Here is a 15,576-nt window from a genome sequence, read left to right as displayed (position 1 = left end):
ATTCATGTACTCTTTATTTGTTACACAGCACAATGTGATTAAAAATGTCCAGGACCAAGGACATGGCCTTCAGGATACCGTTTATTTACTGTCTACAGAATGAAAAAAAAATATGTGTCTGAGCTCCCAGTGTGAGTCATACATCAAGGCAGAAGCTTTAATCAATTATGGGTAAAGATGAACGTCCTGTTCTGGACACGGATTCCCTTGAATAGCCATAAAAGCCCCCGGCTGCTGCTCATGGTACCACTTGAAGCTCATCAAGCCTGGTCTATGTGTAGAGTGGCTGAGTCATCAATGAGGATCTCCACTGCCTTCTCATGACGCACTTACACCAGTGTGCAAATAGACAATTGGTCACGTCCACCAAGAGCTGCTTGTTATTCCCCTCACCAGTGTTTCTTCCAGGCAGCCATAAAACAACATAATGAAGGTGAAATGAAGGCCACTAAATGTAGGTGGAATATTTTTCTGTAAAAGAAGAAGCCTATATATATATACATATACATTATATAACAGTTAAATTCTTTCTGTGCATATCTCAACTTTGGAGGTTGGGGTCAGAGTGCAGATTCACCTATGATATAGTACCCCTGGAGCAGAGAGGTTTAAGGGCCTTGCTCAAGGGCCCAACAGTGAGAGCTTGGCAGAGCTGAGGCTTAAACCTTGTTCAACAACCGTGAGCCTTAACCAATTCAGATGTATTGGTTGGTTTTTAGTTATGTTCTTTATGTTTGTTATATTACTGAAACCCACAACTGTGTTTAATTAACAAACTGATGTATTTGACATAAGCTGTGAAGTTTCATAATCACTGCTGGCTTAGGAATTAAACAGAGCACAGACAAAATTAATATTGTGAACCTTTTAAATAAATGATTTGGCATAACTGAATTTGCATCTGGTTCCTGCTTAACAGAAACAATGCTGATTTACCAAGACGTGCTTTATGTGCTTCTTTAGCTTTCCGCTTAGAAGCAGTATATTAGTATATAGGTAGTATATCATAAGTATAGCAGTGTAGAAGTAGTACATCATAAGTATAGCAGTGTAGAAGTAGTATATCATAAGTATAGCAGTGTAGAAGTAGTATATCATAAGTATAGCAGTGTAGAAGTAGTACATCATAAGTATAGCAGTGTAGAAGTAGTACATCATAAGTATAGCAGTGTAGAAGTAGTACATCATAAGTATAGCAGTGTAGAAGTAGTACATCATAAGTATAGCAGTGTAGAAGTAGTATATCATAAGTATAGCAGTGTAGAAGTAGTACATCATAAGTATAGCAGTGTAGAAGTAGTATATCATAAGTATAGCAGTGTAGAAGTAGTATATCATAAGACCTTCGGAATACAGTGTGAAGTGTCTGACAACCAATTATTTAAATCCAACTATTTCATGAACACTTTAACTTGTTATAAAGGACTGACACATGACGATTATGAAAATAGTTCATCGTGTTTTTATTATTCTGTGCATTGCATAAGTATTCACCCGCTTGATCTTTTGTAATGATACCATCTGTACCTTAAATGGATTTAGATCTATAAAAAATATACTTCATAATATTCTTGTAAAAAGTGGAAAAATAGAGGCAAAATTATTTACACCTTAATTATTAAGACCTAACTTAGTTCAGCAACCAATTGCTATAAGAATTCCCATAAGCAGTTGAATGGAGTCCATCAGTGTGAAATTGTATGAAACGAGTCTCAATATAAATATCACTGTTTCTAAAGGACCCCAGATTTTGTCCTTAGATCCATATTGTTTGTTAATGGTTAAATATATAATTTATTTATTTGAGTGTCTGATTGTTTTGGATATGTGTTTTTTTATGGAAAGAGATTTTTGGATGAGGTAGACACCAAGAAAATGCCAGACACCAAACTGCGAATTTAATACATTTATTTATTTATTTATTTTACAAAAATGTCCCTCTAAGCATCTCACATACATTGTGCAGAAGGACAAGAGATGCTCATTTAAGTGCCTGCTGTTCTTCAACCCCAAAGCGGAGCAAATCTTGAGCAGTTGTTGAATGCCACTGAACACTCCTGGGTAATGGGGCCGTAACCTCCTTATCAGCTCTACCCTAGTGGAAATGATGCAGAGTTGTATTTGATATCCATGAAGATAAATACACTGTATGGTTTCCATAGAACCAGTTTGTTCAACTCCCTGGGCAAGTTTATGGTTTATTTATGAAGCCTCTACTTGCTTTTTGAAAAGCAATTTTTCAAGGATGCCTATAAATGAGCACTACAAGAAAGCACTGATGCGTTAAGATAGCAAAATGTTCACTTACGGCTACTTGGTGATTTTTTTTGTTGTTGTTCTGTTTTAACCATACAGTACCTAATTATCACCTTGTGAGGAAACCAAATTGCAGGCATTAAGGCTGAACTATCAAGCTGATTGGTTTATATGGGTCTCCCCCTACTCTCTTTATCTTCTGGTGGTGAAAATCAGAATGTGCAATGTGCACTGTAATTAGGGTTAAGGGATGAAATGATGCAGGTTTGGTACTACGATTATGCCTTTGACATTTAAAGCTCCTCCTCCAAATATGTCTGCTGTTGAAACTAAGCAAAGGTTCCAGATGTCATTAGGGAGTGTTGTAGTGCTTTGGCTCTTGTAGGAGATGACATTTTAATCAGTGGACTGTTGTTCAGGAAGGTCCCCAAATTCCATGTAAACCGGCTGCTCCTTTGAACGTGTTATTAGTAAAGTCCTAATGATCATTTGTCTCTGGAATATTCAACCTAACATCTTTAAGGAGTCATGTGGATATGGAAGAGGTTGTTAAACTGATGAAGGGCCTTATGGGCAAACTCTTATTCCTGCATCCCCCTGTCTTCCTGTCCTGACTTTAGGTCATGCAGCCTCTTGGATCTATCTGTCAGTATTAAGTATTTAAGAACAAGTGTTATGTCCAAGTGGTCAGAGTGTTTCAGAAGGAAATAAAATTATTATTTATTCTGTTTTCACAGCCAATGCTTCGTCAAAGCTGATTTCTTGTTAATAGAAGTAGAAATTTACCTTTCCATGTACCGTGCAATCTTATAATTGCAATCTCGCTCAGCTGTGCTGTTGATGCTTCTATAAAAGGTGCTTAACAATAATTTATTTAAAGGACAGGTGGGTTGTAACTGCCCACATGTGTACAGCTTCAAAGAGACAGCAGAGTGGATTTGTGGAGCGAAAGAGCAGAACGCTGTGTGAAAATGCACTGTGTGTGTGTACAGGTGTGTGTCATCAGATATATCATAATAAGAGAACCTGGGTGATGTAGGACGTGTAGTTCCCTGCCGAGCCTTAGGTGTCGAAAGAAACCAGAATAAAATCTGCACAGATTCTGTTCAGGTACAGTATGTTATCCTGCTTTACCAACAAGAATGCAGAATAAGGTCTTCTTTTAGTTTTAGTTTTTACTTTGCTTACACATCTCAAAGCAGGAACCTTAAAAGTGCACATTAACCTGATTAATGACCTCAGGGGAAGGTTGTTTCGACTGCTCTCCTTGTATTTATGTTATCCAGGCATATTTTCTATAATGGAGCTATTAGAAATAATGATGATTGGCAAGGAGTCAGGATTAAGTTTACATTTGCATAGACCCTCGGTGACTTACAGAAGAAATACATAGTCATTATCAAGAATACAATGAAGCTAAAACCCTGCTAGAGTGGTAGTTGTACAGTGAGTAGATACAGCAACAAAATCAAACAGGGTTGAGTGTTTTTGTTTTGTTTGGATTTTTAATTTGGTGAAGTGAGCAATCTCTAGAGGAAGTAAGCCAGTGACTCAATTCTTCTTGGCAGGTTCGTTCCACCAGCCTGGAATTCCTTGATGCAAATCTTCCTTGGTGTTAAGACCATCTTGAGAGATGTTTGGGATTTGATTGATGGTAGCTTGATGTTTTGTGTAACATCAGAGGTCATATTTCTACAGTCAGTCATCCATTCCTTAATTTAACTTCAATCTATCCCGAAGGCTGGGCATCATGCATGAATACTCCAGATAGCATGGGACACCATCACACACTCAGACACTCATTTACACCAAAGTAATGCAGGGGAGCAAATTCATGTCCTGGGAGGAAGAAGGAAATGAACACAGCCATCACAAAACCATGCAAAAGTGACACAGGCAGTGATCAGAGGACAGATTCTGAACTTCAGACATTGGAGCTGTGAAGCAGAAACTACCTGCTGCAACAACCATGCTACATATGTAGCATTTGATCTTTCGCATATCCAAGCTCTGAAAAAAAGAGAAAGGGTTTAGAGTAGAGGGTCATGTTCATAGAGGAGTGTGACACAGAGTGAAGCTCCCTGTGACAGAGCGGGCATGAGTAAACCTAAAAGGTGTGGAACTGAAGGTACACCAGTCATATGGTCATGGCTTGGGTATTACATTTTACAGCATTTGTCAGACTGTCTTATTCAGAGGGACTTACATTTATCTAATTTATACAACAGATTAGGGATAAGGGCCTTGCCCAGGGGCCCAGCAGTGGCAGCTTGGTGTGCTCCTGGGATTTGAACTCACAGCCTTTTAATCACTAGTCCAACATCTTCTACCACTTGCCCACTTGCTGGTATGCCTGAGTCCAGTCATGAATGTGTGCATATTATGTTCCATGTTAATTGTATATCATTTTAGAGAAAATGACATATTTTTTAGATATGAAATGATCTATATTATGATATAACGATAATAATCAGTGTTCCCAGGGATCCACTGTAACCCTGACCAGGAGAAAGCACTCATTGAAGATGAATGAGTTTAAAGACATTTACATAATATTGATGCCATTCCAGCAGGAGTGTATCCTACTAAGTATTGATCTAAACACTAATAGAAATAGAAATGCTTCCAATGAGACTTTTGTTCTTCCTTTCTTCTTTTCTGGACTGGATGACTGCTGTTCATTCATTCATTCATCTTTAGTATTTGCTATATATTGCCTGAGGTGAGGCAGCACGGCTCCCTGACGAGGGCTACAGTTTTTTGCTCAAATTTGTATTTGTCCACCAGAAACAGATAATTGCTAGCTGTCAGTTTAACATTATATATCGGCTTACAGCCAAATCTAATTACGTATTCACTACCTGGACACCCAGGAAAAGCCTTTCACCCGTGCCACAGGCCAGCACGGACTTTTGTTTTCCAATTTCTTTTTTGACACAGGGCTCATCCAGCGTTCTCTATTCCTCCTTATGTATTATTAACGTTGCAATTCACCAAGCAGTGGGGCGTCTTGTTGACGTTAATCAAAACTCAGAGAAAGTACATGAAAAATATGAAGCAGCACGTGAGGTCTTCAGAGGGGGCTGATAATTGCCTCTTACTAGTGAAAGGATCGTTTTCTATTCACACCATGCTGAGAAAGAGAAGTCGATTTAACAGTGTGCTATAAATTGCAGCAAAATCATATGTGTTAAATGACCTCTTCTGTAGCTAAAGCTCCTCCTCCGGAGACGTCTGCCATCCAGGCTGTAGGTGTTAATGCTTGCGATTTGGTTGTGGAGACAGAGAACAGGGGAGGCTGTGATGCCAGCAGCACCTCGACATATGTGTGAATATGTGTGTATATATACAGTATATATATACTGCCAGGAAAAATGCTTTCCAACAGCCTTAAGTATTGGTTTTGTTTTAAGTAGGCAGAAGTGAATTAAGAAATGATTCTATATGGAATCAATATGGAATATGGGGGAAAAAATCACAGTTAGACATAACATAATATATTTGCCTCAGAACAGATACTAGCACAGGGGGCATGGTGGCTTAGTGGTTAGCACATTCACCTCACACCTCCAGGGTTGGGGGTTCGATTCTCACCTCCGCATTGTGTGTGTGGAGTTTGCATGTTCTCCTCGTGCCTCGGGGGTTTCCTCCGGGTACTCGGGTTTCCTCCCCCGGTCCAGAGACATGCATGGTAGGTTGATTGGAATCTCTGGAAAATTGTCCGTAGTGTGTGATTGCATGAGTGAATGAGAGTGTGTATGTGCCCTGCGATGGGTTGGCACTCCGTCCAGGGTGTATCCTGCCTTGATGCCCGATGACGCCTGAGATAGTTCGGATAAGCAGTAGAAAATGAATGAATGAATGAATGAATGGATGGATGAATGATACTAGCACACATTGCACTTTATGTGACTTAACTACTTAGCTTTTTGTTATTTTATGTAGCTTTATGCCATTTTATGTAGCACCATGGTCCTGGTACACCATTTCACTGTGTACTGCATCAGCTATATATGGTTGAAATGACACTAAAAGCTTATTGACTTTACTAGCGCAGACTACGAGATTTCCATCCATTTGTCTATGAGCTTCAGCAGTTTATCCTTCAAGTGCTTCTTCTTCTTCTTCCTCTTCCTCTTAAAAAAATTAGAGCTGCATTAGAATTCATGAGCAACTAGCATAAAAGGTGAGCTACCATGTGGACATCAGGGGTGGGTCGTTATTACAAGTTTGTACAATACACAAAATATACCAGTAATATAGTTCATTTTGCATTCAAAATCATGTATGATTAGTTTGATATTATATTACATATTCTATATATTATATAGATATAATGATACTGTATATGGCATGACATGATGAAGCATTGCATATTGCGTTCTTTTCATTTAAAAAAAATATATTTTCAAAAATGAACTGAAATGGAGAAAGAAATTCTGAATTATTAGCATAAGCATAACAGAACCAACTAAACATAATGTAATAGTAGCATAATAGCAACATAATAGTAACTGATGATACAGTTTGTTAATACGTTTTTTTCTCTCAGGAGACATTTCTTTAGTGTTTTATAAAGGAGTTTCTATGCCATGACTGCCACATGACCCCATCGTTAATTATTTTCCTAAACTTGTTCTCCATTGTCTATTATTCCTCAACTATACTTTAAAATTTGTAAAATGTAATACATTTTAACATGCATGTGATTCGATGACAATTTTTTTTTCAAAAACAAGAAAGATAGCATAATATCCCCTTTGTCCTACAAAAGCATATTATATCCTAATGTATTGCAATATTGATATTATATGATTTAAAAAAAATCCCAGTCTTAGTGGATATATTATCTACATCAACATATTATCTTTACCTGTCATGTAATTCCCTGAAAGTGTTGAAGTGGATTGCATGGCTCGTCACATTGATTTGTTGTCCCATTATTAGGGAGATTGAGCCGAGTGCTCATTATGGTCCTGTGGAGACCCACTTGTGTAGGCTGGACCTGAATAATTGATGCTGGTGTCATTCTCATCATGCCCTTGTGCCAGAAGGCAGATTTCAAATTCCAAGACATGGTGTTACAGGCCCTGAGGTGTTGGCTTTTATACTAGTGGAATCGCCGGCACAGGGATCCCCGGCTGCGTGACAGCTCATGTGGAGGAGGTTGTAATTTTAAGCGAGGAGTGGGTGCTCGGAAGTTGTGCATGTTTAGAAGAGGATGCACAGTGTTTGTCCCTTTCATTGTGGGCACCCAGTTCCACTGTATGTTAGTTTGTGTAGGGGTATTATCTTTAGTCTTGAAGAAAAAACCCAAGAAAAACCCAGCCTTCATTAAAGACTTCCTGTTCGTGATTTTGATGCAGAGCTGCTTCTTACGGAGCTATGACTCACAAGGGGCTAGCTCTAGCCTGCGAGGATCAGAAAAAGCTTTGGCGAGGTCTTCGGTATATCCGCACTATACTTAAACTTCACGTAACTTAAATCTCTGATTGACTGTATGGGATTGCTGGTTTCTTTGAGAGTGTGTCGCGAGGCTGCTATCGGCTTACTCTGTCATTTAGTATGCCATTGTTGGAGTTGGTGCAGATGTCTGGCTTGGTCCCATGATTCTGAAGTGGTTTGATGGATGGTTACTGATGAAGCCTCATCATACACAGGCTAATTAAAGTCTCTCATTATTATTCTGGGATTTCTAGCATCTATAGCATTATTTTAACACGTGTTCTTATATGTTATCATTTCTATAGTAGCATCTTACCCGGGGACTATTTTTTAAATAAAGAAAGTATTTATAGAAAGGAATTTATAGAAGGAGTCTCCAGTTTTAGCACAGTGGAAGTGTAAGAGGTATATCTGTAACTTTATATTTGTTTTTTAAAGACTTGGTAACATGACAAGCCTTATTATCTTGGTGAGAAAAGAAATAGCCTGTTTTTTTTTTTTTGTTTTTTTTTTTTTGCAGATGCTCCACACCATTAAATTTTCTATAAACCTCTTTTATCAATAAAAATTATTAGCATACTGTAGGCAAATTGCTGTGGTAACTTCAGGTGGTAAAGGAACCTCTGATTTGCTATTGATCACTTTCTTCAGGTTTTCTAATACATTCATATTAATTACTTACATATACTACAGGTTCTTAGAAAGTTTGGCTACCAAAAAAGTTCCTGAAATATTCTGCTGTAATGCACACACAGCTTATAATGATAACCACAAATAAATAATAATGGGAGAACATTAAACGTCAGTTCTTAGATATTCACCAAATTAAAACCATGCATTAGGGAGGTCACGATGAAGACAGCAGAGAAGTTAGAAGTTGTATATGTGTCCTCTCCTTCCATGAAGAGCTTTAGCTCTGCAAACGTCCACCAGCAATCCCTACTTAAGTCTATTGTCCCTATGAAAGATGCAAGCATTAGGGTTGGGGTCACTGGCAAAGCTAAAAACTTTTACAAACAACTAAACATCTGTGATATTTTCTGCCACTGTAGGACTTTACATTGTAATCTAGTTCCTTATTTTGAAGCTGGGAAGACCTACTGTGTTTAGAGTGTCGTTTTCAGAAAGGCCCTGCATGCCAGCACATTTAGAGTGGGTTTGTATCAAATCAATGGACAGTGAAATGATCACAGATAATAGAACCCATTAAGATTAAATAAAGCACATGCAAATGAAACTGAGCATCTGAAATAAAGGAAAAAGAGATCAAGAGTCAGTCAGAATAAAATGAAAATCATCAAATAATTCAATGTCATTCCATAATAAATACACATGTTTTTAACATACTCCACTAGTCTAATAGATTATGCCACATTTCTGTTGAATACTCTAACAAAAGTCACAGTAGTTTTATATTATAATATTTTGTCTACTTATTTTTCCTCGGTTCTCTACAACCAATTCCTTTTAATTAATTAATCAATCTATTTATTTATTTTATTTTACTTGTAAATTCTATTTAACTGTACATTTTATTTTCTATGAATCATCTCTGGATTATTGAGCTTTGCTTCAATTCATAATTTTTTGCTGGTTAGCACAGGTTCAGAGCAATACTGTGGGATTAGCCATTACTTAGCATTTATGGCATGGTTGTTGCTTCTTGTGTGACTGTTTTGTCAGTCATTACACTCTGGTTTTGTGGTGTGTTTGTCTCATTCCAGTCTGTAAAGCAAGATAGTTTTGTTTATTAGAATAGTATATTAGTTAGATTAACAGAAGTAATTTTTTTCTGCTTTGAAACCTATGACCATGATGACAAACACAAAATGTGACTATGAATTATTTCTGACTGGTTTCTTAAACAGAATTTCTTTTTGCACCCTGTTTTAAACCGTTTTTGGCCACAAAGTATAGCTGTTGGTGTCCTTAAACACCAGTTTAGTGTAACAGAGTATTAGCTAAGCATACCAGCTACATAAACATGACTGCTGAATTATTTTTTACGTTAGCACAATGCTAAATGTTATGCTAAGCAATGACATTAGTATCTATGCAGGTTTATTAAAAAGCTAGCTAATATTAAAATTATTAAATGAGGTGATTGATAAGTAAGTTTCTTAACAAGCAAGCTAACTGTTATCTTATTAATATTGTCCCCAATTTGTATATTGAGCTAAAATCAGGAGTCTAATCATAAGTAGCAAGCTAGCTTGCAATAAACTATTATATTGTGTAATTCAGTAGTGAAATGGGTCCGTAGACAGTGTTCATGTAGTATTTCTATTCTATCCATCCTTGTGTGTAGGTGCTGGATCAAATAAAACAAGAAACAGCCTGAATTCATGACTCCATTTACTGTTAGCTAGCTCACAGTTGGCCCTGAATTTGTCTTAGTCAGGGTAGATATAGATCCAGTCCGAGTAATTGATTGGGCTCAGAAAATCAATTACCATGACTCACAGGCTCTCTCATGTCATGGTGTGCTCGTGTTATGCGATAGCCGGTGTGTGTATGATGGATCTTATGTGTCTCTTTGCAGAGCAGCCCGAGCATTTGGAGAGTACCTTCACGCTCAACCTGAGAGCCGAAACGGATCAGGTCAGACACTCATTACTGACGGCTCTCCCTCGCCCTTTCCTTTCATGATAAGCCTTTATTTTTGCACCTCAGGCTAAAGGAGTGCATGGGACATTTAAATCACAATCTCACCTGGTCCCGAAGGAATTTTGACAAACCCTGCCAGCTCCTGCAGTTACAATTTTTCTGTAACAAATGGTTCTGTTTTCCAGAATAGAGACATATCAGTTGATCCTTTTTCGTAGAGGCCAAAAAATGGAATTTGTGCCTGTTTTGGTTGTTCCCATGTTCAGCATTGAATTTCTTTGTCAAGTCACCAGCTGCAGTGGTGACTAACAGCTCATGTGAAAGTAGACACTTTCAGGGCTTTAAGAGTTTTTTTTTTGTTTTTCAGAAGTGTTCCTCTTTTTACCTAGCGTATTTGGGGCAATAATAAATAAATTCTATTTTCAAATGATGTCAAACCCATTTCTACTCATTGAGATGCCCCAAGTGCTTGTTCATAAGCATCTAAAATTCGAAGGAGTTATCTTAAAACACTAAAATTCTGTGTAAGGTTATCTAGCAGAAGGAAAAACACCTGAGTCCTGACTCATTTTATATCAGACTTACTGCTATAAAAGAATTCATTTGTTTATACTGACTGAAAATGTCTGATAAATCTATTTCTATTCTGCTGGTCATAAATTCATCACACAGCTCCACACTGGTACCCAGTTTGCTCCCTATTCGATCCGGGGGAATCCCAGTCCTGAAGCACACCTCTACCTTAAGCCTCTTACACATTTATGCATTATTCAAAAGTTTCTATTGGACATGACATTATTTGTCCTTTCTTACTGGTTCTCTCTGTTTCTGTTATTTATGCTCTATCTATCTGTTTCTGTCATTCAAGATCACTTATTGTCCGACACCCTCATTGGCCACGACTCGGACTCACCGGATAGTGTTTGTACCCAGAACAACAACCACCAGCACAGCTTCTCTCTTCAGGACTCAAATAGCAGCACCGAGCCCAATCTGATTGACAATACGCTGCACCTGTTGCAGCCTTCAGCCGTCCAGTCTACCTGTTCTGAGAGCCGCCTGTCACTAGAGCGCAGCTTCTCAGTCGAGGAAGAGCAGCAGAAGTGTGTGGAGTGCTCGCTGCAGCCATCACGTGTCTACACTATCAGCGGCGAGAGCGCCATGCTGGCTGGCAGCCGTACCAGCAAGGAGAGCTTGGAGCTGGATGTGCTGAGGGAGGCAAGGGATGCCCCGTCTGCCTCTCAAACCCTCGCTCAGGCCTCCACCTCCTCCTCACCCATCCAGCATCACCATCGCCATGCTAACCATCAAAGTTCCACTAGGCCGAATTTGCAGCAACCTGCAGGTGGAGGGCAAGGAAGTGCAGGAGCAGGTCCTTCGCAACACCAACACCACCACCACCATCATCACCACCACCTGTCTCAGCCCCTGCAGAGTTCTATCAGCGCCCATAACATCCGCGGCTGGGGCGAGGGCAAAGAATGCGGCCTGGCATGTGACTTGTGTCCCGGAGCACCTTCTCGCAGTCACGGCTCACTAGAGCTGGAGAGCAGCGTGCGAGAGCCAGGCAAGCAGCGCCGCCCACTAGAGCGCATGAGCAGTGTGGACCGCGTGACTTTTATAGACAGAGGTGAGACGGGAAACAGAACGGAGAGAGAGAGAAATACAGAAGATCAGAAGGGGCGTTTGTTAGATGTGCCGTGGTCTGTACCTTCTTTGTGTCTCTCTCTGTGTCTCTGTGAGCCTCTCTCACCCTCTGTGCAGTGGAACTGTGTGTGTGTGTGTGTGTGCTAAGCAACACATGAAGGACTGAATTATGCTTATGATAATGTATGTTAGAGGCATTTAAAAGTTGATAAGAATCTTCATTAGGTAAAAGACAGCAGTGCATCAAATGCATGGGAATATTAATGAACGTGAGGTTCTGTGAGAAAGTCATGATAAAGCAATACAACTACTTTGTCATGACTTTAGCTGTTTAGATTTGCTTTTCTTTATCTAACATTAGCAATGGGCTGTGTACGAGCGCAACAGAAGTTCAAAGCCAAAAAATGATAATAAGTTCATGTTTAATTAGTTTCAATAGTTTTAAAAAATTTATTTCAATTTAGAATACAAATAAAATGTATTCCTTATATAAGTTTGTGTAAGAAATAAATAAAAATCTGTTTTCTTGTTTTTTATTATTTTATTTATAATAATAATAATAATAATAATAATAATAATAATAATAATAATAATAATAATAATAATGACATACACATTAGAAATGTTTTGATGTCTCTATTTTTAGCTTGACGTTTCAATTTAATTTAATTTGGCTAATGATTCTGTCATTTAAATTCAGGATATAAATTTCAAATTCATAATTTTATCTTATTTCTGAGAATAATTAGGATCCACAAGATCTATGTCCCCTACAGCTCATCTTTTTGCAGTAATAATACAAGCTTGGCTCCTCTTTAACTCTTATCTGATTACCCTATGATAAGTCTTGACTACACATTTCTATGAACAACAAAAATGATGTGCGTCTCTGCAGAAGTATACGTCAGGCAGGATTTTCAATTGAAAGTGTTTTAAATATAAAATAAACCCACAGTTACAACTAACTTTACTTTCTCTCCAACAGAAGACAACCAATGGTACCCCAAAGAGAACATGTTCAGCTTCCAGACTGCTACGACGACCATGCAAGCGTGAGCAACCCACTGATGAACACACACACACTCACGTATATACATTATTAGGTTGCAGTGTGCGGTGACCTCGGGGACAGATGATCCTGCAGATTCTCTAGCCAAACACACATATTTTTCAGTGACTCAGATATTTGATGAGTACACAGTGAGCAAAGCACTCACCAAAACACCTCCACACAACATTACAGAACATCAGAACTGTTAAGTGACTTTTTCTCTTTCTCTTCTCTCTGCGCTTTATGGACAACCTCCTGTGCTGTTCTGCAGGATATCGTGAGTACATTTCTTTTCTTTCTTTCTTTCTTTCTTTCTTTCTTTCTTTCTTTCTTTCTTTCTTGCTTTCTTTCTTGCTTTCTTGCTTTCTTTCTTGCTTTCTTTCTTTTGCCTGTTAAATGCAAGCTTCTATCATCCTTCGTATCCTCTTCATCATTACAGCCGGTCGACTGGCTGACATTTCCAAAGCAATTCTTCCAGCAAAGTATAAAGAAGCTAGTTTAAATTTGAAGCATCCGATCTACAAATCCTGTGTTTAATCAAAAAATAAAGAACCTGGTGAGTCCAGGTGAGCTATTACTTCTATAGGCAGGTCAAGCGATCGGCAAACTGTGATACCAAGGGCAAGGTCTGGTACAGTGGTCCAAAAATAAGGCAAAGGTAAAAAAAAAAAAAACAGGATAAACAGACACAGAGCTTGTAATGACTTTTTGGGCCATTTATGGTTTCTATTTAAAAGGTTTCTTACTAAAAAAAAAAAGTTTTAATTGTAGTTTGTTGTAATCTCACATATGTGTCAGAAAATTCTACTTCCACAAGACTTCCAAGCTGCTGAGGCGACAAAATGCCTATTGTTTATCAAGGTGTGGCTACCAGTTAATATTTAGTTTCTTGAGAGCCAAATTATGTGACTTGCAGCAGATGTTGTATTTTAAACCGTGATAAATGAAATTATTCAGATCATTATGGCCACAGGAACCTAAGCATGGAGGCTGTAGCTAATAAAACATTGCTACTAGAATAAAGCATAGGCATACGCACACACACACACACACACACACACACACACACACACACACACACACACACACACACACACACACACACACACACACACACACACACACACATGGATATATCATTAGCTTATGTGACATTAAGCAAATTCTCCAAGCTAACAGACGCTTTCATGCATTCTCTCCAAATAATTATCTGGAGGACACGTGTTAAGATGTCATTCCCACTGCATATTAAAATACAAGCTGATGTTAAAAAATTCATGGCCATGACTTTCGTATCTCGTGGCCAAAACAATAATTCATGGCCTTGAGCTGGCCTTGAAATATTAAATTAACAGCCTCCATATATTATCATGTGCCTTCAGTTAATTAATTAGTGACCACAACTTATGAAAAAATATCTACAATGTCACCTTAGAGGCTCTGCAGAATAAAGTGTTGTTGCATTACTTCACTCACGAAGTCCTCATTTACACATGTTTCTGCTTTGGATCATTTTAGACAACACAATGCAGAACTTTCTAGTGATGGTTGATCACTTACACAGTAATTTCTGTTCTGTATCACTCACACGGATAACCCAGTGTCTACCCCAATCATTTTAGTGACTGCCGGAGTTTGCCGTGGTGTGATTAGATATTCCCCAAATACTTCATGATAATTGGTACTAATTACATAGAATTATAATTAAAAAGTTCATTCATTAGAATGTCACGTCTCAGTGAGTCGTCCTCAGCCTGAACCGCTTCTTTTCCAGTTCTGAAAACTGAATCACTGAATCATCACTAATGAATCACACATCATTAATATACACAATACACACTTTATATAATACAAATATTATATAAAATATGAAAACAATTAGGGGGGCACGGTGGCTTAGTGGTTAGCATGTTTGCCTCACACCTCCAGGGTTGTGTGTGTGGAGTTTGCATGTTCTCCCCGTGCCTCGGGGGTTTCCTCCGGGTACTCCGGTTTCCTCCCCCGGTCCAAAGACATGCATGGTAGGTTAATTGGCATCTCTGGACAATTGTCCGTAGTGTGTGAGTGTGTGAGTGAATGAGAGTGTGTGTGCCCTGTGATGGGTTGGCACTTCGTCCAGGGTGTATCCTGACTTGATGCCCGATGACGCCTGAGATAGGCACAGGCTCCCTGTGACCCGAGAAGTTCGGATAAGCGGTAGAAAATGAATGAATGAATGAAAACCTCTGACTATTGTACACAACCTAATCGATGTGCTAATGCTTTTCAGTGATGTTGATTCGATCCAGAAATGATTGTTGTGGTGGTTAATAGTAAACCAGTTCTTAGAGAGTGAGTGATCAAGCGTAGCCAGAAATATTTGCATACCCTGTGTGTCTTTTACAGAGCTGAGCACTATATGAATAAATATTATCAGAGGCAATTCCTGGAGAGGAAGGAAATGTAATTGAAACAGGCCGGAATGAATTCCAGACCGCTCTGGAGACAGCCAGTGGTGATTTTGCAATCATTCATTCAGGAGATTGAGGAGAAGAGAAGAAGAAGTGGAAGTGAGAAGAGAAGAGAAGAGA

General features: G+C 38.7%; 1 protein-coding gene across 5 annotated transcripts in view; it reads left to right on the top strand.

Moving 5' to 3' along the window:
• Nucleotides 1–15,576, top strand: part of nsmfa (NMDA receptor synaptonuclear signaling and neuronal migration factor a) — a 32,438-nt gene that overhangs the window by 2,104 nt on the left and 14,758 nt on the right. For 2 of the 5 annotated variants that reach the window (XM_047805980.1, XM_047805977.1), the window contains exons 2-5: nucleotides 10,244–10,302; nucleotides 11,177–11,938; nucleotides 12,941–13,007; nucleotides 13,278–13,283. In XM_047805980.1, coding sequence (XP_047661936.1) covers nucleotides 10,244–10,302; nucleotides 11,177–11,938; nucleotides 12,941–13,007; nucleotides 13,278–13,283 — 894 coding nt within the window. The remainder of the gene's footprint in view (nucleotides 1–10,243; nucleotides 10,303–11,176; nucleotides 11,939–12,940; nucleotides 13,008–13,277; nucleotides 13,284–15,576) is intronic. The other 3 variants (XM_047805978.1, XM_047805979.1, XM_047805981.1) reach the window with 3 other exon arrangements.

This window comes from Tachysurus fulvidraco, chromosome 21 (genome assembly GCF_022655615.1).
Source record: "Tachysurus fulvidraco isolate hzauxx_2018 chromosome 21, HZAU_PFXX_2.0, whole genome shotgun sequence".
NCBI classification, from domain to species: Eukaryota; Metazoa; Chordata; class Actinopteri; order Siluriformes; family Bagridae; genus Tachysurus; species Tachysurus fulvidraco.
The sequence above is the reverse complement of the archived record's forward strand: the minus strand, read 5'-3'. Positions and strand labels throughout refer to the sequence as shown.